Raw genomic sequence first — 24,941 nt, 5'->3', positions numbered from 1 at the left:
TTGCAATATCATCCAGATCTTTTAGAATGGCTTATCCCAAACCTTCTATAACCACATTCCTGGTTACCATACCCCATTCTCTTCAAAAGGTTTCGACCTCCCCAAGCGAGATCTCTCGTCTACCCTAGCCTTTGGCCAAGGTCTGTTTAAATCTAATCTTATTCATGGCTCACACTTCAGGGTCCAAATCTTTTGCCAAATGATGTAGGACATGGCAGTTTCCAGTTTAATTATTTAGTAATTCGATTTCAAAGCCCAGCCATGTTGGATGAATGGAATTAGTTTTTACTAAATTAAATGTGAAACATTATACACGTGGGTATATGTGGAATTAAAGCTTCATGAAGACCACCAAGATTCAGTTGAACAATTTATTCACACAAGCTGGGTACACGTCCAAGTGACCAGCCCAGCTCCCCACCTTTTTGAGACTGTAGACCAATGAGCCAAGTGGTGGTAGACTGACAACATAAGGCAGCTCAGAACATTCGCCCAGAGGCCGATTCCAGAAAACCATCTGCAGTACAACGCGCGGGATGCTGGGACTCTTCCTGTATAGGGAACACCTGATCCAGCCCGGAGTCTGGAAACAAGGACACTGCTGTTCACAAAGTAACCCACGACTCCTCTGGTAGGACTGACGCTTAAAAGCTTGGGTAGGAGAGCACTAGGCCAGATCATCATAAAGGGTGGGGTGTCTGGCTGGGTGGGCTACCGGAGGCTCTGTGCAGCCAGATCATAAAGGGAGGGGTGTTGGGCTCGGTGGGCTACCGGAGGCTCTGCGCAGCCAGATCATAAAGGGAGGGGTGTCAGGCTGGGTGGGCTACCAGAGGCTCTGCGCAGCCAGATCATAAAGGGAGGGCTGGGTGAGCTACCAGAGGCTCTGCAGCCAGATCATAAAGGGAGGGGTGGGCGGGCTACCGGAGGCTCTGTGCAGCCAGATCATAAAGGGAGGGGTGGGCGGGGCGGGCGGGCTACCGGAGGCTCTGCAGCCAGATCATAAAGGGAGGGGTGTCGGGCTGGGTGGGCTACCGGAGGCTATGTGCAGCCAGATCATAAAGGGAGGGGTGTCGGGCTGGGTGGGCTACCAGAGGCTCTGCAGCCAGATCATAAAGGGAGGGGTGTCGGGCTGGGTGGGCTACCGGAGGCTATGTGCAGCCAGATCATAAAGGGAGGGGTGTCGGGCTGGGTGGGCTACCAGAGGCTCTGCAGCCAGATCATAAAGGGAGGGGTGTCGGGCTGGGTGGGCTACCGGAGGCTATGTGCAGCCAGATCATAAAGGGAGGGGTGTTGGGCTGGGTGGGCTACCGGAGGCTCTGCGCAGCCAGATCATAAAGGGAGGGGTGGGCTACCGGAGGCTCTGCGCAGTCAGATCATAAAGGGAGGGGTGTCGGTCTGGGTGGGCTACCAGAGGCTCTACAGCCAGGTCATAAAGGGAGGGGTGTCGGGCTGGGTGGGCTACCGGAGGCTATGTGCAGCTAGATCATAAAGGGAGGGTGGGTGAGCTACTGCAGGCTCTGCGCAGCCAGATCATAAAGGGAGGGGTGGGTGGGCTACCAGAGGCTCTGTGCAGCCAGATCATAAAGGGAAGGGTGTCGGGCTGGGTGGGCTACCAGAGGCTATGTGCAGCCGGATCAATAAGGGAGGGTGGGCTGCTGGAGGATCTGTGCCGCCAGATCATAAAAGGGAGGGGTGGGTGGGCTACCAGAGGCTCTGTGCAGCCAGATCATAAAGGGAAGGGTGGGTGGGCTACCAGAGGCTCTGTGCAGCCAGATCATAAAGGGAAGGGTGTCTGGCTGGGTGGGCTACCGGAGGCTCTGCGCAGCCAGATCATCATGGAGGGGTGTCGAGCTGGGTGGGCTACCGGAGACTCTGCGCAGCTAGATCATAAAGGGAGGGGTGTTGGGCTGGGTGGGCTACTGGAGGCTATGTCCAGCCAAATCAAAAAGGAGGGGTGTCGAGCTGGGTGGGCTACCGGAGACTCTGCGCAGCTAGATCATAAAGGGAGGGGTGTTGGGCTGGGTGGGCTACTGGAGGCTATGTCCAGCCAAATCAAAAAGGAGGGGTGTCGGGCTGGGTGGGCTACCAGAGGCTATGTGCAGCCGGATCATTAAGGGAGGGTGGGCTCCTGGAGGATCTGTGCCGCCAGATCATAAAGGGAGGGGTGTCGGGCTGGGTGGGCTTCCAGAGGCTCTGCGCAGCCAGATCATAAAGGGAGGGGTGTCAGGCTGGGGGGCTACTGGAGGCTGTGTGCAGCCAGATCATAAAGGGAGGGGTGGGTGGGTGGGCTGCCGGAGGATCTGTGCAGCCAGATCATAAAGGGAGGGCTGTCGGGCTGGCTGGGCTACCAGAGGCTTCTCACATGCACAGACGGAGATGGTAATCGTAAAGAGCTTCATTTTTAACGTCCAGAAGTTTGGATACAAACTTGAACCGTGGGAGTTTCTCGAAAAACGGTCTCCAGTGGTCTCCATGAAGAGGCGCCATAATGCGGACTGTTTAGGAAACCATAGCACCACTCTGGTGACTTCACACTCTACCCCAAATAACCCCATGTCAGTACGAAGAGATGGAGCCATCATTGAAAAAACTAACACTACAGAGCGTGCGCGTGGTTTCGAATGCCGCCATCTTGTGATCATCAATAGAAGGAGATACATGGGCCACGTGGGGTGTGTGGATGTCTCATGTTGGAGTGCTAGAGTGTGTGCAGAGGTCGGTCCATAGGGAGGACACATGTGGGCAGCAGAGCGGCTGGACACTGGTGGGTCCACCCACCAGAGGACCATGGAGATGGTGGATCGAGCTGGCAGTTTGTGATCTCTTCGGCTCAGTTTAGAGCTGGGACTGCAAACAGGACAGTGGCCAATCCCTCCTGAAGTTGTGGAACTGAATCCTACTCTGGATTTTAGCAGCCTGATCAGGAGTTCTAGCGCTTTGAGCACAACAACAGACTGAAAGCAGCTTTCCTGTTCGGTCAAAGCTGGCACACCTTGTCGCCTCGCAGTACCAGCAACGCCACCGCCCGGTTATCCTAGCGCCATGTATTAGCAGGAGTCAGGAGATATTACAACAAAAGACTTTATTCATACAGATTAGCCAGACTGAAATGTGTTTTTCGGAAGAACTGAGCTGTTAATCGTCCATCCATCCAATTGGTGTGACCGTGCAGTGGACGTGGGTTCGGAAGAAATGCACCAGAGCCAGCCCAGCCGCAGACTGTTATAATCCGCCTTTATTTGTAAAAATCCAGATATAAAACCACATCTCTCAGGGTCTTTCCTTTTAAAATAAAAGGAAAAGGCACATACAAATGTTACCAGGCTCAGACCGACATTGAAGACAGGGGCCAGGCTCCGGTGCCCCTTGCCACGAGGCTGTCTTTCTGAAGAAGCCAGGAGTTCAGGACAAGGCTGCAGAACAGAGGACGAGGAGGGTGCGCAGGCGCACCGGTGTGAAATGTTCAGACAAGCAACTAATAGTACGTTTCTTTTTCCACCCAACCTGGTGAGAGAAGAGAAGACAAGAGTTTAATGAGCATGTGGGTTCTCACAACTGCACCATCCATACAATCTACATAAAGAAACTCGAGCATCAACACCCTACACAAGCAACGCAGAGCATCGCCTGCTCCAACATCCAACCCACTACAGAAGGAGTGGGCAGGCATTAACCACAGCAACATCCATACATACATCCATCCATGTTCACAAGCAATGCCTGCTGCAACATCCATACAAACTATGCAGTAAAACTCTGAGCATCGCCTGCTCCAACATCCAACCCACTACAGAAAGAGTGAGCAGAGCATCAACCACTGCAACAGCCATACATACATACATCCATCCTCACAAGCAATGCACAGAGCATCGACAACTACACCATCCACATCACCTACAAAAGTGCGCAGAGCATCAATCACCCATCCATCCATACATACATACCACATAAGCAATGCCCAAAGTATCGACAACTACACAATCCACACAAGGAACACGCAGAGCACCAACCACTGCAACGTCCATTCATACATCCATACTCCCACGCAATGCACAAAGCATCAACTACATCATCCACACCACCTACACAAGTGCGCAGAGCATCAACCGCTGCAACATCTATCCACAAAGACCACACAAGCAATGCATTGACAACTACACGATCCACACAAGGAACACGCTGAGCACCAACCACTGGGACATCCAAGCCGCAACATGTAAAGCACCACCTGTTGCAACATCCAACCCACGACAAGAAGTGTCCACGGCATCAACACCACCTAAACTCTGCATCGACACCATCCAAACACCAAGCACAGTCTGCAGCGACATCCGACCCACTACACCAAGAGCGCGCAGAGCATTGAACGCTGCAAAATCCACAGATACATACCACACAATCAGCACGCAGAGCATCGACAACTACACCATCCATACACACTACAGAGCACAGAGCACCTCAACATCCCTTGGAGTAGTACTATGAGAATTCTCATAGCTGCCATGCACAGCAAGGAGATGCTGGGTATGTAACACTACTGACCACCATCGGCCAAGGGACTTTCAAACAATCGCCAGGTTGGGGAGGGGGGCGGTGGGTGGTGAGGGGTTTTATGCTTGCTGGACTCCACTTGTAGGCGCTCAATAAAAGGTGTTAACCCAAGTAATGGTGCTCCTTTTTTGAACAAACATGTATACTCAAGTGCCCCAGCCATCACAACGTGCACCTGATGGGCCGGCTCATTCTGCTAAGTGTGCCAGCGGTTCCTACATGTCCAAACACAATAGTACTTCATTCAAGCGCGATGCGTCATGTTGAGTAGGTAGACGAGGACCCTCATCCTAGAATGCTAGTAGCAACACGAGAACATGTGCAATACTTACCACCAGGGCTGCGTCGAATGATGAGCTTTCGGATTTCATCATAGACAAATATAAGGAGCGAGTATGGGAAGGCACAGAACCACCACGTCGGTCTATGGGGAGAAAAAGAGGTGATTGGATGGAGGCACTGCAGTGAATGTTTACACCCTAGTCCAAGCACCACCACACGGAGAGAACACAGAAAGCAGTCTGTATATGCCAACCACTTCCACACATACAACAAAATCACCAGCTGTGATCAAAGAAAGCAAGCCATGGAAAAAGTGAAGGCTTTTAACAGATTGGTCAGCATTCAGCCAGTGAACAGACTGCAAACAAGTATATATGCAGCCAGGCGGGGAAGGACATGAAATTCAACCTTTAATACAGGGGGAACGGCTCTTGCTCTTTTACTCAAACCGTATAAACACCCCGCTGGTTCTTTACGGCTGTGAACTATATCCTGATGGAGGAGCGGTTTGAATTTGTTTTAATGTCATAACCCTTGGGGACAATGATGTAGGCAATACGAAGTGGAATTTTTCGAGGGCTGAAATAATGAAAATGTGGTAACCTATTTTTATTTATAATAACCGAACCTCATTAACTTCTAACATGTCAAGCACATTTATGGATGGAAAAGAAAGCAGTGAAAGGAATCAGGCAGTCACTCCAGTAAGACAAATAAAAACAAGTATTTCCAGTTTAACATGGCACCTTTAGAACCGATTACCTAAATCCATTCTGAATAGAGTGGCCCCAGTACTACCCCTAGAAGGGGCAAGGAAAACCTAGCAAAGAGTCTAGTGCCCTAACTTTCATATCAGTAGGAAACAAGACTGCCCGTTGGCACCCTTGTGCGTTATCCAAGAGCAAATTATGAACGGAGATGGTAAAGTAGTAGGTAGGGAGCAGTAATGCAATATTTGCAACGCAAGTTTATTGGTTAAAGCTAGGAAAGGGGCCCCCACCTCTTTACTCCTAGTACCAACTGTTGAATTCCACGTGTAGTAAGAGATGGTTCGCTGCTTTTGGCAACGTGCGCAGCTTTAAAGGCACATAGAAGGGTCTGCCTCGGAAGGCAAGTGGCAAAGCATCGGTTAGCTAATAAGTACTTCATTGATGTTACAATTGGTATAGCTTGTTTAGGTTTAATTTTACAGAAAAAATTGAAAGATATATATTGTTAATTTAGTTTCCTGACTGCAGCAGTAGCCAATAGGGATCAGGAACAAACTCACCACCCTTAATATACACAATGCTAGGAGTGGGTTCCACGAGCATGGAAAGGAAAAAAAAAAAAAAAAACACACGGTCCAACTTACTTGAGAGGGTACATTCTTAAAGCCACGTCCATTCCTGGGCAGTAAGACAGGAACGCTGCCAGAGCAGTCTCTTCAAAGAGACCGAAAATCAAGATTTTATTCCTGGAAGACAAAATGTGTTCCAATTATAGGAGTTGCCTAAACAATTTATCAACAGGAGCATATTACATGGAAGAATGTTGGGAGTTTAATTTGCCTCCATGTCCCTAATCTCCAGCAGGACAGCCTGCAGTCCCTCAGCCGCTCATCGAGGTATGGAGGGGTGTACCCAACAGCTCATTCAATGATGGGAGGTGTGTGTTTGGGGGGGGGGGGGGGGGGGGGGGGGAGTCTTCAAGCGCGGACCGCCAAAGGAGTGGAGTGAATAAAATGATCTGTGGGTCGAGAGATACTGGCTTGGAGTGTTTTCAAAACATCCATCCATGGATGGTCAAGTTTCGCAGGTAAACCTCGAAAGAAGCCATTTGAGCTGCGTATGTTCGACATACTGTTCAGCTTAATGAAAGTCCCAAAAATTGGCAGCAAACAGCCCAAAAACAAAACTGTTCTTTAAAAGAATAAACCTAAGTACAGACCCTTCAAACGGTAGAAGTAAAGGAGGTGGCAGCAGTATCCCATATTGGGGGGTGGGAGGAGTGTAGCTGTATCAAAGGGCGGTAAAGGAGCTAGCTCAGCACTCGCCCCCGGGAGGGAACTGTATCCCAGGACACTCCTGGGTTTTGTGTCATGTTCGCCATTGGCGCCTTCATCAAGTGAGACTAAAGGGCTCAGGGGTTTTGCAGCAGTGTTCAAGGAAGCTTACTGAGAACCCTGATACCACATGCTGTGATCTAGAAGGGAGGCTTTCCAGTACAGAACCCACAGGCTTCAGGGGTGCCCACCCATGGCGTACTCACTTCATTCCTTGCTGGAAGACAGAGTTCCTCCTGGTTTTACAGATGATCAAGTCAGCCCACTGGACAACAACGATACTGACGAAGAAGGAGGTGTGGCAGGTGAACTCCACTATCTTGCGCTGCTCGAATGTCTGAAAGAGAGAAGGCGCAATAAGAGAACCGCATCTGTGCAGGACAAAAGTCTACTGCAACCAAGGCCATCACCTGCCGAGCCCAGCCCGGCCACCGCCGTCACCACCACCACCACCACCACCACCACCACCACCACCCGAGCCGAGCCCGGCCGCCGCCACCTGCCGAGCCCAGCCCAGCCGCCACCACGACCACCACCCGCCGAGCCCAGCCCGGCCGCCGCCGCGACCACCACCTGCCGAGGCCAGCCCAGCGGCCACCACTCACCGAGCCCAGCGGCCACCACTCGCCGAGCCCAGCCACCACCACTCGCCGAGCCCAGCCCTGCCGCCACCACCACTCGCCGAGCCCAGCCCGGCTGCCACCACCACTCGCCAAGCCCAGCCCGGCTGCCACCACCACTCGCCGAGCCCGGCCCGGCTGCCACCACCACTCGCCGAGCCCGGCCGCCACCACCACCACTCGCCGAGCCCGGCCGCCACCACCACCACTCGCCGAGCCCAGCCCGGCCGCCACCACCACCACTCTGACTTCTGGATCTGCGCTGCTCAGCGGAGGTTGACCACATCAGCGAATGTATATGAAAGGCAAGTCTACAATCACAGTCACCAGAGCACTCCTGAGCACCCATCAAAAAACTCGGCCTGCTGGTCCCACAACAGAACCGCAAACACTAGTTTACACTCCATGACAGCCTGTGGGCAGCTTACCCATTGCTGGCCATAGCTGTCTTCCACGTCATTGACCCAGCGATCATCCCACGACACTCGAATGCCAAGGAGAGTCCAGGGAAGGAACCCGTTCTCTGCCAAGATGACGAAGTACGTGAAGAAGCCGCCCAAGGCCTGGATCATGCCTAAACATGGGAGAAAGCACGAAAGGAGTGGTGTCAGACATGCGATGGGCAACGTATAGAGAAGTCTGGGGGCATTTACAGTCTCAAATCTTCAACTATACCCTGCAAAACTGAATAGCACTCTGCTCGATAGTACTCACAAGCACAGGGTCCCAACTAGACCTATGCGAGACATAAGCGACGCGTTAAATGAACAGATATTCCTTCAATCCAAAAGACATTCATTCCCATGCACCCCGTGAATACAGACCCTTGTCGCACCTGTCCAGGAGGGAGCAGTGTGCAGAATCGTGCCATAGTAGCAAGGTTGCCCTGCTTACCAATCTGCCCATAAGCCATGCTAATTAACCGCTCGTTCACTAGCTTGTCCGTCTTGGGGTTCCTGGGTTGTCTCTTCATGATGTCACTCTCAGCCTGTTCATAAGCCAGGGAGATTGCGGGAACCTGAGGGAAAGGGATACGAATTACAATGAGAAAGTGGTGAAGCAACGCTGCCCAATGTGAATCACAATGGAAGAGCGGTGAAGAAATGCTGCGCAATATGCATCACAACGGGGTATTGGTACGAAGCAAACCCGCCTAGTCGTTGTCGACAGAGTAACATGGGTAAGAGACTACGCAAGCCCTTTTATGGCTAGGATGGTCAAGTACGGTACAAGCCTCACATTTCCAGGAGTAAACCTACTGTTATATTTCTTGTTCAAAGGGTCAGATGGGTGGGCCGGGGAGGCCCAACATAAAAGTGGATTCAACATTGTGCAGTAATGCGAAACATTAACATGCATAACAAATACGGTCACCAACAGTAACAAATAGTTATTTATATAAAAAACAAAACGGAAAGAAAAAACAAAAATGAAGAAAAATCATTTAGGCCTGAACATAGGATTAAACTCACCATGTCTGTGCCCAGATCAATGCAGAGGATGGTGACTGTGCCCAGGGGGAGCGGGATGTTGGCGATGATGAAGATGAGGAAAGGGGTGATCTCTGGAATGTTACTGGTCAGGGTGTAGGCGATGGACTTCTTCAGGTTATCAAAGATCAGACGACCTGGGCGACAAGAAACAGCAATCAGACACGAAGCTGAGCGCAGACCGGCTCTCCCAGGACCCAGACCCTGCATTATCCGCCCAGGGTGACCAACCTACGCTGGGGCGCAGGGGGGCTTTGGCTAAAAGGCACAGGCTGCGCCTACTAACTCAAGGAACATACAAGCATCGCATTAACCAGGAGAAGTTGCGCCTGGCGAAGACTCAAGACACCAGCGATTAACAGGCCAACTTGGGCCATTGGTGACTGATCAGCTGGGCCACCTGAATTATGCAATTGTGCAGCAGCGACAATTTCTGGATAAATGGACATTTCTCGCATTTGCCACGTAATCCATCTGCTGCAGATGAACACAAAAAATAGTTTCTAGCTCAAACAGCTCAAAAGTTAATAAAAAATGCAACATGTGTTGCTATGCAATGAAAGGCCATTTGCAAAACTGGACTTATCACCTTTTTTGTTGCTAGTTATACTTTGGTGTTAAACAGATAATCAAGTAATACCATTACAAAATGTGCCACATAATTTGCCTTTTCTTGCCACATATCTCACCACTGCCACATAGTTCCAGTGGCCCTGCTGACCAGTGCAGAGTACAAGGTCAGCTGGAGGTAACTCATTTAAACATGCTCTGGTGTGACGCATACGCACAGAGGCATGCGTCACACCATGGAGTGGGCGCTACAGGCAAGGGCTGCCCCGAAGCAGTGATGCCACCTCACAGGGGAGGCACAAGCGTGTCCAGCTCTTCAGCACTCACCTTCTTCCACGCCCGTCACGATGGAGGCAAAGTTGTCGTCCAGCAGGATCATGTCAGCTGCCTGTTTGGAGACATCCGAGCCAGCGATGCCCATGGCGATGCCAATGTCGGCCTTCTTCAGGGCAGGAGAGTCGTTCACACCGTCTCCGGTGACAGCAACAATGGCACCCTGCAGACGAGAGGAGGGTCAGTGCTCGCATTGCCAAAGTGGCGACAACTCTTCGAGAGCCAGGCTGCAGCCTCTCCGGTAACTCGCACCTTGATGGACATGCGCTTCACAGCTTCAACTTTGGCCCCACAGTGCGCCGTGTAACCCTCTCTGGGGCACATTTACGTCAGTAAAAGGGAGTGCCAGGTGACTATTTTACTAATACACAATCTAAAGTAGAAACCACAACTCTGTACTCCAAGAAAGGTGACTGCTCCACTGGCTTGCACAGAACTCCAGCTCACTCCTACAGAAAAACTTGCAACTCATGGGAAATAAGACCGTTCGTTACTTAGCAATTCTGGGTTTAGCGGAGGTTTAAAACTCAACCAGCACTGCAACCTGGAGCAGAAACTGCCCTCACACCCCAACCTGGGGCAGAGACTGCCCTTGCACCCCAACCTGGAGCAGAAACTGCTCTCGCACAGCACCCTCCACCTGGAACAGAAACTGCCCTCGCACAACCTATACATCACAGAAAAATAAGAACAGGCTAAACTAGACGCCTGCCATATGACAAGGCAGCGCTGTTAGGGTGCCAATTTACTATTAATTTGCTGAGGTTTTCTACTCCCAACAATGAAACCTGGCAGGATATAAGTAACAGATATCTAAGGAGGGCCTTCCATTCATTTTTTGTAAGCTTAGTTCAACAAAGGTGCTGGAACAGAAAAGTAAAGCCACGGTAGCTGGTCCAATCTCCAATGCAGACTAGTTCACCGGCCCATATCCTAGATGAGCAGAGGACTTTGGATCAGTGGGGTCGGTTACCTTCAAGCTTTAACATGACAACCCACTTGAGACTGTCCTCAATCAGCAGTTATCAACGGGCATTAAAAGCCTCAGCCCCCAGGAAAAAACAGTGTACATGGCACGAGGGTGCCCGCGGAAATGGATAGAAGTGTGGACCAACTGGAATGAATACAGAGGTAACATCTGTTTATTTATTTTTAGAGTTTTATATAGCGCGAACAAGATCTTTGCAGATATCAGAGCGCTTTACAGAAACAGTAGGTAGGAAAACAATCTTTTGTGAACCCCCCCCCCCCCCCGACTATCCCGTTTGACGAACAGCTTTTAATGTGAATGCAATGTGATGTAATACCAACTAAGCCTCTAAACTGTTATCAATGTTTGTACTGTAATTTCCTGTGCCCACATGCAGATACTTATTACCTGAATGTGATGACCACCACCTATTTTTGTTGTCAAAAAAGAATTTAAAAAAAAGCATCAGCCCCCTCCTCCCCTACCCAGGGGTTTAAAGAGAACACTGGTAGAGCCAGTTACTATCAATAGTGAACAAAAACTGATTCAGCTACAAGTCACACAAAACACAGCTACTATGTGGCCCACTGATCCGTAAAGCACCAGCACATCTAAGAACTGCTTGCAATATCCTAAGGGGAGACACAATGTCTTTTTCTTTACTACTTCTGCTGATGAAGGGCTAAACCCAGAAACAGGTCTAGAGAAAACAGCACTACCTGCACCAACTTTGGTGAAATACGACAGCAACTTCGGAGTAAGCGTACTGCTTTTACCAGAATGCAATGGGGTGAACTGTGCTGGGATGTGAAGCAGTGTGCTCCTCCATCCACGGGTCGTTGAAATGTTTAACTCAACCAAGAATCCACTAAGGACCCGCCTAGTCCGCAGCGCTAAGCTCGGCACCCCAATAAATGTCCTCTGGACACAATTACCTTTGTCAGACCCCCCTTTTGCCTCTCCTACAAGTGCATGTTGCCTTATTTTGCTTCAACACTGAATCAACGCAAAATGCAAGCAATTAAACTGAAGTGTATACTTCATATTGGAATATGATGAACTAAACCGAAAGTGTATGAAGACTAGAGAGGAAAGACATCAAAACTGGAATCCAGTGTTGGGGAGCAAAGATCACATGGCCAAGTGGCACACAGAAATTGAATACAGCGATTGGGACCCAAGATCACATAGCTAAGAGACGCAGTTTAACTCCAATAATGCATTTCGCAAAACTAGCTGCATTTGCGGGTTTGTTTGCACCCCAGAACCTAGCCCGCAACTATTCGCTTCGACTAAGCCCAGCTACCCAGTGCCTTGCAACTCTCACGGGTGATAAATCGCGCTCTACAAGTACGGATGGACTGATTCGCTCCGCACCTGTCGCTGACAGCCCTCCACAATGATCAGTTTCTGCTGAGGGGACGTCCTGGCGAACACGATCTCGGTGTGGTGCCGCAAGATGTCGTCAATCTGTTCTGGAGTCATGTCCTTCAAGTCTGTGCCATGGATCACACAAGCCTTTGCATCTCTGAAGGGAGAAAAGAAGGGTTACACGTGTCAAAGTGCCATGGGGTCCAGAAGCACATCAACTTATTAAATGTAAAATACCAGGTGAGGAGGACGGAAGGACAGAGGATACAAGAAACCAGTTGTATTAACGCGCAATCACAGCGCCGCGAGGACAAACACAAGCGGACATACCAGGCAACCAAAACCCATTTCAGGAACAGTGGCGGCTGGTGAGATTTAAAATTGGTGATGCGTAAAAATTGGGCATGGCTTTAACGTAGCGAGTGAGTAAAGAGAGTGAGTTGGACTATCATAAGCTGGGTTGGAGAGGGTTTCTCCTGGAGAAATTTTTTATTTTTTTAAAGAGCAAGAAATTAAATTTTAAAGTTGATTGTAACAAAGATCTTTGTGAGAACACAGGGTTTTTTTAAGGCAATTCTGAATTTGTAATCTTGAAATATTTAAAAACATTTATTCATTCCATATCCTCCTGCATTGAATATGCTGAACGTTTGACGTATACGTTAACTTCAAACTTCACTGAACTTTATTTCATCAACACATAGAACATTCCACCCTTAGCACAGCAGATTATCTGAAACATGAGAATCAGTCCTGTCCCTCCCCTGAGAACGCTAGAAAGGCAGTCGCCATGTATACAATATACCTGGCTTACATTACTGTTATAGGTGGAGTACCTTTACAGGATATTAAATCAAACATAAGACAGGTTTTGTGTACACTGCGCACTGCTTAACTCCAGTATTTGAAACCGCTCTTGTAATAAACAAAAAAGATTTAGGTAAAATAGTGCATTTGCCTAGGACTTCAGATTTACAGAAAGGTCAGATTTATTTCTTTTAAGACACGTGGAGATTACATGATCACAGGATGACAATTTCTCACTTTACACCATAAGAAAATAAAAATAAAATTTATCCTGCTACTCCCTTTGCAGGCGTGCTCTGTAGAGAAGAGAGCCCCAAACCCTTGCTCTAGAGCCAGTGACTTGGGGCACAACACCAAGCATGGTTATTGAGCTATGAGACGCGGCCTAAATCTTTCTAATTGGGCCCTTTTAATGGAAGTCATCAACCGGAGAGTGCATGGAGATTTCAGTACCTCAACGCTTTCACTGCGGATAAGAACTGAAAGCCCTGGCCCAGTTATGTAATATACTTATCTGGGAACTTTTGACATTCATTTTTGTACCTGGACTCAGATTGGGATTCTGGAGTAACTTTCATACATGTCTGAAAAAACAATACCATTTATGCAGACTACCAGGAAGGACACCGTGGAGTAAATAAAAACAATTGATTCACCAGTATATAATCTTAGAGCCCACCATAGCGCGTTCTACCGGCCATTAAAGGCCCTCTCCAGCGATAAAGGCCAGAGCCAAAAACAGGTAGAGCTCGCTACGGATGGCTCCAAGAGGGCAGAATGTTCGGGTGCCCCTCTGGCTCCGTCAGGCCTTTGCTAAACATTGCAACGTTGATGCTCCTGGCTTCTACCGGCCATTAGAGGCCAGGTCACTCCACTGTCTACAAAGGAGCTCTCAACATTCCAATGCATTTTATTTTCAATTCTGAAGCTTGAGGTGGAACTGAGGCCGGTTTCAATACGGATCCTGAGCGCCAGCCTGGACAGATGAAAACACGCTTCAAGCCTGTTCACACGTACTCCGAGGCTTACTAGATGCGTACCAGAAGAAAGTGGTTGCTCTTCTCCACTCTCCTCATGCACAATGCTGTAACTGGTGCGGTGCATCTGGGGAGGGGGGGGGGAGGGGGGGGGGCAAAAGTAATGGTCATTGCATATCACATTTTAAGAAACCTGACCAATCACTCAGAATTTAAAATAAAACAGCAATTGGCCATGCCCTATAGTGGTCCCACCCCCGCGCTGCCTTGGAAGCGCGGTCCACGGGGACAGGGTAGCCTGCCCAGCACCAATCCAATATTTGTTCTCATGCATTTTATACTTTAACGGCATGAGAGCAAAGCAAGGTTTGGTTGGGGCAGGTGAACTCAGAGCTTAAAAGGAGAATGGGGGAGTTCCCCACAGCCCACTGCCCAGCAAGCCTAACAAAGCATGGGGGTTGCGACTAAGTGCGCAGGTCAGCTTGGCCACAGTTGGATGCCTGTCCATCCAGACTTGTGCTCAGGACTTCAGAAGCTGGCACTGATTTGCCATACCCACTGCCTTTAAATCCCCCCCCCCCCCCCACCAGCGCCCATTCCTTGGACAGCGTTGGTCAGGAGATTTGTAATTAGGCCCTTACGGTGCTTAACTGGGGGCGGGGCAATGCCCATATGATCTTGGGGCGGGGCAATGCCCATATGATCTTGAGGCGGAGCTGCCCTGTTCAAGAAAACCAAAATCGTGGTTGATACCAGCGTTAATACAAAGAGAACCCCAATAAAGTCAACGGTGCATCACTGGCCAGGTACCCCAGGAATTGAGCACTTACCGGGGGTTCACTTGGTTGACGGGAATGTTCAGACGGGCAGCGATGTCCTCCACGGTTTCGTTGCCCTCAGAGATGATTCCTACACCCTTGGCAATAGCTTTGGCAGTGATTGGATGGTCTCCGGTCACCATGATAACCTGGAAGAGAGGGCCATGTTCACTAATTTTAATTTGAATCAGACATGGACCGGCATCCGTGGCGGAGACGCGCCGCCATGCAACCCCAGTGCTCAGTAAGAGCCCAGCATAGCAGGTCTAATGTCCAGTTGCAAATAGAGAAAGGTTTCAACAAACGACAGCAGGAGATCACGGAGGAGGAAAAAAAAAAAAAGGGGGGGGTAGGGCCGGGCTGGAACAAGAATGACCCCCTCCGAGTGCCAGACTGCATGTGAATCTGTTGCCTAAAGGCCAGTCTGCTGTAGTGACAAAGCAAACAAAATGCTGTCTTGCTTCAGCTCCAACTGAAGCCCAACATTTCCCCTAATTCACCTCTAAAGTCAACCACAAAAAGACTGACACATTGTAGATTCCACCATCAGCAAACCCAAACGAGACAGTCCAGTAATAGGAGGAAAGCCTTCAGCACACAAGTCCGCAGCATGTCTTAGCGAATTACGCAACTGCCAGCAGGACTTGAAGGTAAACATAGCAAAAACGCTTGTATAGGACAATTAAAAAAAGTTAAAAAAATACCACTATACAAAACGTATCTCCCCAAGCCCATCTAAACCCACACAAACTAGTGTTGAGGTTCACACCTTGATTCCAGCGCTGCGGCATTTTCCCACAGCGTCCGGCACTGCAGCGCGAGGCGGGTCAATCATGGAAATGAGGCCCACAAAGCAGAGGTTCTCCGTGGGGAAGTTCACCTCATCGGAGTCAAACTGGAACTCGTCTGGGAACTGGTCATCCGGTAAAGCCAGGTGGCAGAAGCCTAGAGGAGAGAGGTAGGTTAGTAACACGCAGGCTCCTCAGATTTACAGACCACTTCAGCCAACAGGGCCACTTGGCTGCAGACTGGATTTCATGTGGTGGGGAGAGGAAGATGCAGCCGACCCAGTTCAAGCCCATTCCTAGATTGTTGTAGACTCCACCTGCACAGGAGTGATGCAGAACGTGGAACTCACGTGGTGGTTCCATGCTCGTGCCAGTGATGCCATTCATGCCGACTGACATGGCAGTGCCACACCAGATCTCGTGTTCAACAGAGCTGCTTCAATACTAGGCCTGGGCGGTGAACTTTGCTCCATTCGCAGAGTTTTCTGCACTCTGCAGAGCTCGGAGTGCAGAAAACACAGCTTTGAGGTGTGCAGCAGAGTTTTTCCCCCGCTCGCAATTGCGAGCAGTAAGTTTGTGATCGCGAAGAGTAAGTTCGCAATCTGCCGCTCTGGTAGAATTTCTACCCGAGCTGCAGAAACACCAGCACAAACTGCAGTTCGCACTGCACTCCACCACTCGCGGAACTTCGCAGAATATTTTTGTAACTTTGCAGAGTTCCGTGTAGCAAAATTCTGCGAACTACGCCCAGTCCTATTCAATACTGTAGCAGTGACAGAGCTGGAAGCAATGTTTAAGTGTGCGTACAAAACAGCTATGCAACACAAACCTATCTCCATCTGATCCACTTAGTTGGGAGACTTTAATCTTTGCGACAGGCTGTTTAGGTGAGGGAATGTTCACCTATAACCTGTGCATAGATTCAGGAGTACACAAGTTTGTAGAAGCACATATCGCCAATGTAGCATGGCCAACCAGACTTACTCAAGAGTACCTGCTTATTCCAGGAGCTCTGGGCATGCAAGTCTACACAATAGCTTCACTGCCCTAGCTCCAGTGGATGCATTAAATCTCCTTCCCTTATTAGACACCCATTCCAAGGTGAAGAGGAATGGAAAGCATTTTACCCCCACCAGCTTTTCTTACCAAGTACTCTCTCCCCCAATCCTCCTAGCTCGAGGTACGCATTCTGGAAGGCATCTTTCATTTCCTCATCCAGAGGCTGCTCTTTGCCTTGCACCACGATGGAGGTGCAGCGGTCTAGAATCCTCTCCGGGGCACCCTTCATAACGAGCAGGAAGCGGGACTCCGAGGGGTTCGCATTCTTATGGACAGATAGCTACAACAGAAGGAGAGAAAAAAATAATCACCCTACATGAACAAGTGAACCTCCTAGCAAGTGCATAAACAGGCAGTGAGAGTGTTGATCCCAGTGGCTGCTGTGGCAGGTCAAGCAATGTTCCCGGCTTTAAAGGCTTTTTTACCAAAGAGTGCTGCAAGCACTATCTACAGACATCTACCCATTAGGGTAAACAGGGAGAGAATCGATTTTCATCTGTTTGTGTGGGGCAGGAAAAAGCAAATGCTACAAGTGTAGGTGGACTAGGTGAGTGGTAACATTTAGATACAAATTGAAAAAGCAACGTTTGAGTATTCACCTCTAACCTGGAGACATGAAAACTCCAAACCTAACAAGAATAGCAATGCTTGTACTATACTAGTATAGACAAAGGAAACTAAGCTTCAGCTCTATCCAAGCAAGTAGAGCTGTCAGGTTTCAAAATAAGATGGAAGGCGCTTGAGCAACTTCCTGCCTCAAGGCAGCTCAGGCCAGGCCCCTGGCCGCCTCGACAAGGCAGCTCAGGCTGGGACCCTCGCCACAGAAAGATGAGCCTTTGATCACTCACCTGGTATTTGTTGGTGGAGTTGAAGGGGATCTCTGCTACTTTGACATTCTTTTCCCTCATATCTCTGACAGAGCCACAGCACAGCTCAATGCACTTCAGAAGAGCAGACTCAGACGCGTCACCAGCAACTGATCTCTGGGGGAAAACAGCAAAGCATAATGAGAGCTGTGACAGGGTACAGGAGGCAGACATACATGGGCGCTTCAGAGCCGCAACAGGGTACAGGAGGCAGACATATGTGGGAGCTTGAGAGCCGTGACAGGGTACAGGAGGCAGACATATGTGGGACCTTGAGAGCCCTGACAGGGTACAGGAGGAAGACATACATGGGAGCTTCAGAGCTGCGACAGGGTACAGGAGGCAGACATGTGGGAGCTTGAGAGCCGTGACAGGGTACACGAGGCAGACATGTGGGAGCTTGAGAGCCGTGACAGGGTACAGGAGGCGGCCATCTTCAGGCGCTACCAATGGCGAACAGGAGCCAGTTCACTGTAGAGTCTTCCGAAAGTCCGTAAGGTGTCAGTGCATCACTTCTCTTACATAGAGAGGTGCTTTAGCTCAGAAAATCGGGGTTACAAAAGCCCTTACTTTAAATAGGATTATTTTTCACATTTCAAGGAAATCACACATGAGAGGAAGGAAAAGTGACAAGTCACTTCAAGAGCCGTTCTCAACCCAGAATGGCCACACAAGCCGACCAGTGACCCGAACACACATACCCACAAAAACACGCTGCAAGCCACAGGTTTACGGCTAGCCTGGCGCAAGTTATCAGTGCCACTTCTGCACAGCTCCGGGAGGCTGCACAGCAGCTGTGCACGACAGAGGACACTACAGGACATGAACAATGATCCAACAGGCCACGCCAGCGGCTTCCTGCTCCACCCAGTGATTTGTTTTAGGTTGTCATTTCTGTGCCTCGGAGATGAAAAAGAGGTGGACGGAAATACCTGAATTCTTACTCTGCTCAAGACAGTGAAACAGTGGGGGATGGGAGTGCCTGAATAAGGCTTTTACACACTGCTTTAGTGACACTACTGTCTAGCTGTACCTAAGCACTATTTGAGGCAGTGATCTGCAGCCTGTAACAAAGTAACACAAAGATACTGTAGGCCTCTGCCAGGAGTCAGGGGCGTGTGAAAAGTGGCGTGACGACGCAGTGACGCTTGTACTTGCTATGTGGAGTTCACCGCAGTGCGCCACTACAACAGTGCCAGCCAAACTAAGCAAGTTTGTCAAACAACTTGTGCTGCAGGGTTACAAGCCTGCCTGAATGTGGCACTAAAGTTGGTTCAACAGGTTGGACGGGTTTTGTGCTCCGGGCAGGACCAGGCGAGCATGGGACTGTCTTAGCCGGAGGATAGAGAGTTGCTAATGGGCTCACAGGACTGGCAGGATTCAGGTGAAACTTCAGGACTTCCACCCTGTACCCAGCTATCCCAGGACAGGGTGTGCAGCCATCTCTAGGGAACATACCTTGAGGATAGGCGTGTTGTCCTGGCCCGCCTGGAAGACGGCCCGGTTGCACAAGCCAGCTACACGTGAAAGGGCAACCCATGTGGGCGAGCTTTTGTCAAATGAAGCACCTGCAAGGAAGATTAAAATATTAGGAAACATGGGCAGATTTATCGTGCCTTAGCAAGCAGACTGAAGCAGCATGGAACCCAAGGCAGTAGTTTTGTAAGAGCTTTCTGCAAAGTGAACGGAATCACTCAGTTCGAAATAAAGCTTCACTCCCTCCAGTCATCTTCTAATCCAGATCTGAGCAGCCTCACACCAAGCTCTCATTACCCTAAAACACCCACCCGAGTCCCACCAGGGCTGCATTCTGAAAAATAAAGTGCAATTCCCTAATTAGCTCTGCTCAACACGAAGCAGTGAGGTCCACTGTGGCACGAGCACAACTTGGTCCCCAGCTTCCCATTATGTCCAGCCGCAAACCAGCAGACACTCCATCCCCCAGGGCAACAAATCCCTTCCACCCAACACACTGCTCACCATCAACCCGCCACACCAGTGCCCGATGCAAACTCAACAAAACATTACCCACCCCACTTGGCTCAGACCGAGACTCTCCCAGTAATACCCAGCTGCAGAGCGCGCCCACTCACCGCTCTGATTCTCAGTGGTGTCTGCTTCGTGGATCTGGTTGTCGAACCACATGTGGGCTACAGTCATTCGGTTCTGGGTCAGCGTCCCGGTTTTGTCGGAGCAGATGGTAGAGGTGGAGCCCAGGGTCTCCACGGCTTCCAGGTTCTTCACCAGGCAGTTCTTCCGGGCCATTCTCTTGGCCGTGAGGGTTAGGCACACCTAGGACAGGGGGGTGGGAAAAGGATGAGTGGGACTGCCAACTAACCTGCCACCCCTTGGTTCATAATGTTTAACAAGACCAAACCAGCTGAGGGCAAATAAAAGAACCGGTCCACTCAAGTGGACACAAATGACTGCTGTACTGAAGCGGAGGAACAGCCAGGCTAGCACTCTGAACTCCTGCGTCGCCTGGTGCAGAAGCCAAGAAGTTGCAGAGACGTGGTGAAGTTTGGAACCAGTAGTACATCAATTGTGACTTTTAGAGTGGGACACATTGTGAAACGGTTGACAGGTCAGGTCTCTGGGACACTTGACGGTCAACCAAGCTTAGCGTGGAGGGTAAAATGTGAAACAGCTTACATTGCGGCTTGACCCACACTGTGCCTTAACAAGGTGCTCCGAACCACAAACTTCTTTACAAGGTATTCCTTAACCACCAAAGTCTTTAAAACAGTTGCTGGACTTTCCCTACTGTTGCGCAGTATTTTAACTTTAAAGTCCAGCGCTTTCCCCAAGGCAAGTCGTTGTGATGACTTGCATGGTTAAGGAAGGAGTTTTAAAGACGCATTTGTGGTTTGGACTGCGTTGCTAAGGCAGCCATGGTAAATGCCCGTGCTGTTCGGACATACAACTGAGTAAAATATTTCTAGGGCCTAAGACAGTTCAGACTGCAGTACTGACAGGTTTCTACAACCAAGAAGCCATAGAGAGAAAGAACTACTGAGCAATGAACAATCTGATGGCTTCCTGGCACCAAACGAAGACGCAGCCACATGCAACCCCCCACAGGAGACTTACCGTGACGGTGGCCAGCAGCCCCTCTGGCACGTTAGCCACAATGATGCCGATGAGGAAGATGACGGCCTCCAGCCAGGTGTACTCTAGGATGAGGGACAGGACGAAGAAGCTGACGCCCAGGAAGACGGCCACACCGGTGATGATATGGATGAAATGCTCGATCTCTATGGCAATGGGCGTGCGGCCGCCTTCTAACCCGGAGGCCAAGGTGGCAATACGGCCCATCACGGTACGGTCTCCTGTGCTGATGACCACACCACGGGCAGTGCCTGAATGAATTAAAAAAATATATGTTAAAACACAAGTTACTCTGGTCTAGCAACAGGTCAGATTCTCCCTCCCCCTCCCCTCTTGTGGAATGGCGGTGGACTGGCAACAGTAAAGGCTGGCCTCGTTCCTGAGGTTCGGGCCCAGAACTGGCTGTCTTTATGGAGAAAGCTATCCAAGAGCGTACAAGGAAGGCCTGTGCTGAGGACCAGCAGAGCGCCATAACAATGCAACATAACATGTATTTGTAAAGAGCACATTCACCCAGAAGAATTATCTTGACGCCGAATAGATGTTTATCGTTACTAAACTGGTTTGTACTCATTTTATCGACCTCAGAAGGACGAAAAGCTGAGTGGACCCACCGTGATTTGAACCGGTGATCAGGAGGTTGAACAGAGGCTCCTACAGTGGACGCATCCAGTGGCCATCTCTGGGCCCCGTGGAAGCTTTTGCCTGGACTTCCATAAGACATAAGCCATCCTTTCATCATGCTCAGAGCCCAGGCCCACACCCATTTATTAAAAATTATTTTCTGAATTGTAACTGGGTTGAGTACTTTGAGGACATTCTTGAGAATAAAGGCCATTCTGGTCGAAGACACCTCATAGCGTTTCTGGAGGCTTTATTTAAGATCAGAAGGTGTATGGTAGGTGAAGCGCAACCTTCAAAGCAGTCGAGCTAGAAAAAACCCAAGTGGTGGTCTGAGCATCGAGCGAGACCTTCGCGTCGGTAGAGTCAGCAACTCTTTAGGTTGAGGAATACTCGAAAGGTACTTGGGAACCAGATGAGGACAAGCGCACTGTTCTTTGCCTCTACAGTAATAAACATGCGTGTGCAGTCTCACTGCTAGCATGGCATGGTGGTTGGCAATAGGGCGGTACCTAGGGATGAAAGTGAAGGACTGAACTGAGGTCACACTTCCTGAAAGGAGGAGACCGCTGTGTACATCCCTACTTCAATAGTTCCCAACCAGCTGTCCGGGGACCCTAGGGGAGTCATGAAGCCTCCTCGGGGCCGCGACTACTCAGAAAATTAAACAATATTAACAGAATAAAGTGTACATAAATAAATAAACTAAAAATGCACAAATGAAAATTTAAATGTACTGTAAATGTTAAGGCATTTGAAATGAGAAAATTAAATGAGTATTGGAAGTGGGAGCAGGTGCATTGAACAGAATATAGCCGACAATGCGTGGCCTCAATTTAGTTTAGAAAAGTTCCAACCTTTCTATTAAAATTAGATTTTATTTATGCACGTTTGTGAATGAAATACAATTAGTCGCGTTTAATGGATTAATGTTTTCTGTATTTTTTGTGTATTCTTTTGCGGTTCAAAGCAACAATGCTTAGGCCAGGGTCCCGTGCTTCCGGTAATGACAGCCTGGGCGGTGAACTTAACTCCCCGAACGGAGCGTTCTGCACTCCGCGGAGTGCAGGAATCTCCACTTCGCGATGTGCAGCAGTTTTTTCCCCACTCACGATCGGTAAGTTTGCGAGTGCGAGCAGCCGCTCGGGTAGAATTTCTACCCGACCGGCAGGTATACCAGCACAAACTGCAGTTCGCACTCCGCCACTCGCTGAAAATCGCAGTTTTTTTGTAACTTCGAAGTTCCGTGTAGCAAAACTCTGCGAACTATGCACAGGCCTAGTAATGACACGGTGGGCAGCGTTGTCCCAGAAGTCAAAAGGCTAGGAACCACGGCCCTACTTCAAGTTAGTTTGGTCACCGAGGCCGTCAACTTATGGGTCTTCATTTTTTCAGGGGAAGCCTAGAACGGAGGCTTGAAACAGTGACATAAGGGACTCAATGAAAAGGAGACCCCACTGAGATGTTTACTAAGGTCTCAACCGAGATCCTAAAGCCAAGACCACCTCTAAGCCCAACACCTCCTCCAGGGGAAGAAACCTGCCAAACACCTGCAGCAAGATTAGCAGTCCCTTCATCGCTGGGCCTGCACTGAAGCACAACCACACAAGGACACAAGATATGGAAGCCGACAGAAACCACCAGAGAAGGGGCTTAAAATCCCACCCTCAGAACTGAAGTACCAGGCGGGGGGGCACTCACCTTCCACACAGTTGGTTGAGAAGAAAGCAATGTTCCTGGTCTCCAGCGGGTTCTCGTTGGTGAAGTCAGGCGACCGTGTCTGTGGCTCAGACTCGCCAGTGAGGGAAGAATTGTCAACCTAGAACACAGAAAATACAAACAGGCTTCAGATAAAAAGAGAAAACGAAGGGGATCAGAGCAGGTAAATCTACCTTCTCACCAAAGTTAAACACCGAAGGCCACTCTGCGCCTACTGCACGAGGGAACCGGTGCTTAACAGCAGCCGCACTAGAAGGCAGCAAGCACATGGCACAGTGCCCACTGCTGCACCACCAGGGAGGAGAACCAGCCATTTACTAGCTGCCATCAAGACCTAGCAAGGCCAAGTGAAAAAAAAAAGAGACGCAGACTCCAATGCACGTTCAAACCCCGCTGACCGACTCAGAAGCCGCAAACAGCATGAGAATTCAACAAACACAAACCACCAAGCAAAGTCTATAGGTCTGGCCTTTGATGGTCAGGGATGGCTTTGCTTTGTTGGGGAAGGTACCATCCCCTGGAAAATCTTTAAAAAAAACGCAAATAATTTTTGGGTCTGATAAAAACATGAGTCTCAGTCCCTCGAAATTAAGTAACTACGGGTCAGATGTATCAAGGGAATCGCAAACATTTTTGCGATTCCTTAACATTCCCTAATAGCGAAACGCAAATTGCAATTTGCCTTTAGGGACTGCATTGCAATTCATTCATATAGGCCCATAGGAATGAATGGGAGTGCATTCGCAAATCGCGATTACCAAACTGGAAAATCCAAGGGTGCTATAGGCATCCATGATGCACCACCAAATAAGGTAAGTGAGCACATATGGCGCGCACACATGCCCTATGAAAAAGTTCACTATTGGGCATTTTTCAATGGAATCTCAAATTACCATCAACTTGATGGTAATTTGCGATTCCTAAACGCCAATTTACATTTAGCGATTGCTTCGTGCATTGCATTTAGGGAATCGCAAATTGAGATTGCCTAACTGCATTCGCAATTTAGGTAAACGCAAAAAATTGTGATTACCCATATTGTGAATGCCAAAAGTTTCATACATTGCACGAGGCATTTGTGCATTGGCAAACAGGCTGCTTCTGTGATAGATCTGGGCCTATGTGGTGTCTCGGTGCTCCTTGAAACAGCGTGGGGCAGTGGGTCCGTCCGCTTCAGCCACTGGCTGGATTCACTGCAAATGACTGCATTCTGCTCTGTTATGTTAAGAAAAATGTGAGCAACCATTACAAGTCAGTGGATGAAGGGGGCTGTCTCAATCAATCAGGGTTGGTAAAGCACGCTACTCACCCATGAGGGTCTCAAGGCGCTGGGGGAGGGAAGGTAGGGCTGCGCCGGTCAGTCTAAAAGCCAGGTCTTAAGAGCCCGTTTGAAGGTGTGCAGGGTTGGAGAGCGTCTCATTTCTACTGGGAGTGTGTTCCATGCCGTCTGGTGTAGGAGAAAGCTCTCCCTCCAGCTATTCTTCTGTGGATGCGGGAGACCTCTGCCAGGGCGAGGATTGCTGAACGGAGGTTCCTCTTGGGTGTGTGGAAACTCATTCGGTTGTTGAGATATTTGGGTCCGATGTAGATGAGGGATTTGTAAAGTGTGTGAGTAGTTTGTAGGTGACCCTCTTCTCGATGGGGAGCCAGTGGAGTTCTTGCAGGTGTAGTCATATGTTCGTGGCGCGGTATCCCTAGGATGAGCCTGGCGGCCGTGTTTTGGCTGGTTTGGAGTCTGCGTAATATGGATTTGTTTATTCCGGCGTAGAGGGCGTTGCTGTAGTCGAGCCTGCTGGTGAAGAGTCCGTTGGTGACTGTCTTTGAAGGGCTTTCATAGGAATGGTGGAGGAGATAGCATTGATTTGGTGGTTCGTGGAGAGGGCAGGAGGCCACCAGAAGTCACTCCATGCAGACGGCTGTCTGAAAACCTGTGTAAGTATACTCTAC

General features: G+C 49.6%; 1 protein-coding gene across 2 annotated transcripts in view; it reads right to left on the bottom strand.

The window, feature by feature from the left end:
* Nucleotides 1-3,065: 3,065 nt before the first annotated feature.
* Nucleotides 3,066-24,941, bottom strand: part of LOC147700452 (sodium/potassium-transporting ATPase subunit alpha-1) — a 56,588-nt gene continuing 34,712 nt past the window's right edge. For both annotated transcript variants that reach the window (XM_086935865.1, XM_086935866.1), the window contains exons 7-23: nt 22,977-23,094; nt 20,637-20,905; nt 19,640-19,838; nt 19,005-19,114; nt 17,529-17,663; nt 16,768-16,960; nt 15,603-15,778; nt 14,846-14,982; nt 12,238-12,388; nt 9,885-10,053; nt 8,970-9,124; nt 8,392-8,515; nt 7,926-8,071; nt 7,084-7,214; nt 6,188-6,289; nt 4,884-4,975; nt 3,066-3,504 (exon numbers count right to left, since the gene is read on the bottom strand). In XM_086935865.1, coding sequence (XP_086791991.1) covers nt 3,476-3,504; nt 4,884-4,975; nt 6,188-6,289; nt 7,084-7,214; nt 7,926-8,071; nt 8,392-8,515; nt 8,970-9,124; nt 9,885-10,053; nt 12,238-12,388; nt 14,846-14,982; nt 15,603-15,778; nt 16,768-16,960; nt 17,529-17,663; nt 19,005-19,114; nt 19,640-19,838; nt 20,637-20,905; nt 22,977-23,094 — 2,436 coding nt within the window. In that variant the 3' untranslated portion in view covers nt 3,066-3,475. The remainder of the gene's footprint in view (nt 3,505-4,883; nt 4,976-6,187; nt 6,290-7,083; nt 7,215-7,925; nt 8,072-8,391; nt 8,516-8,969; nt 9,125-9,884; nt 10,054-12,237; nt 12,389-14,845; nt 14,983-15,602; nt 15,779-16,767; nt 16,961-17,528; nt 17,664-19,004; nt 19,115-19,639; nt 19,839-20,636; nt 20,906-22,976; nt 23,095-24,941) is intronic.

The sequence above is a fragment of the Lissotriton vulgaris genome, chromosome 8 (genome assembly GCF_964263255.1).
Source record: "Lissotriton vulgaris chromosome 8, aLisVul1.2, whole genome shotgun sequence".
Classification (NCBI taxonomy): Eukaryota; Metazoa; Chordata; class Amphibia; order Caudata; family Salamandridae; genus Lissotriton; species Lissotriton vulgaris.
The sequence above is the reverse complement of the archived record's forward strand: the minus strand, read 5'-3'. Positions and strand labels throughout refer to the sequence as shown.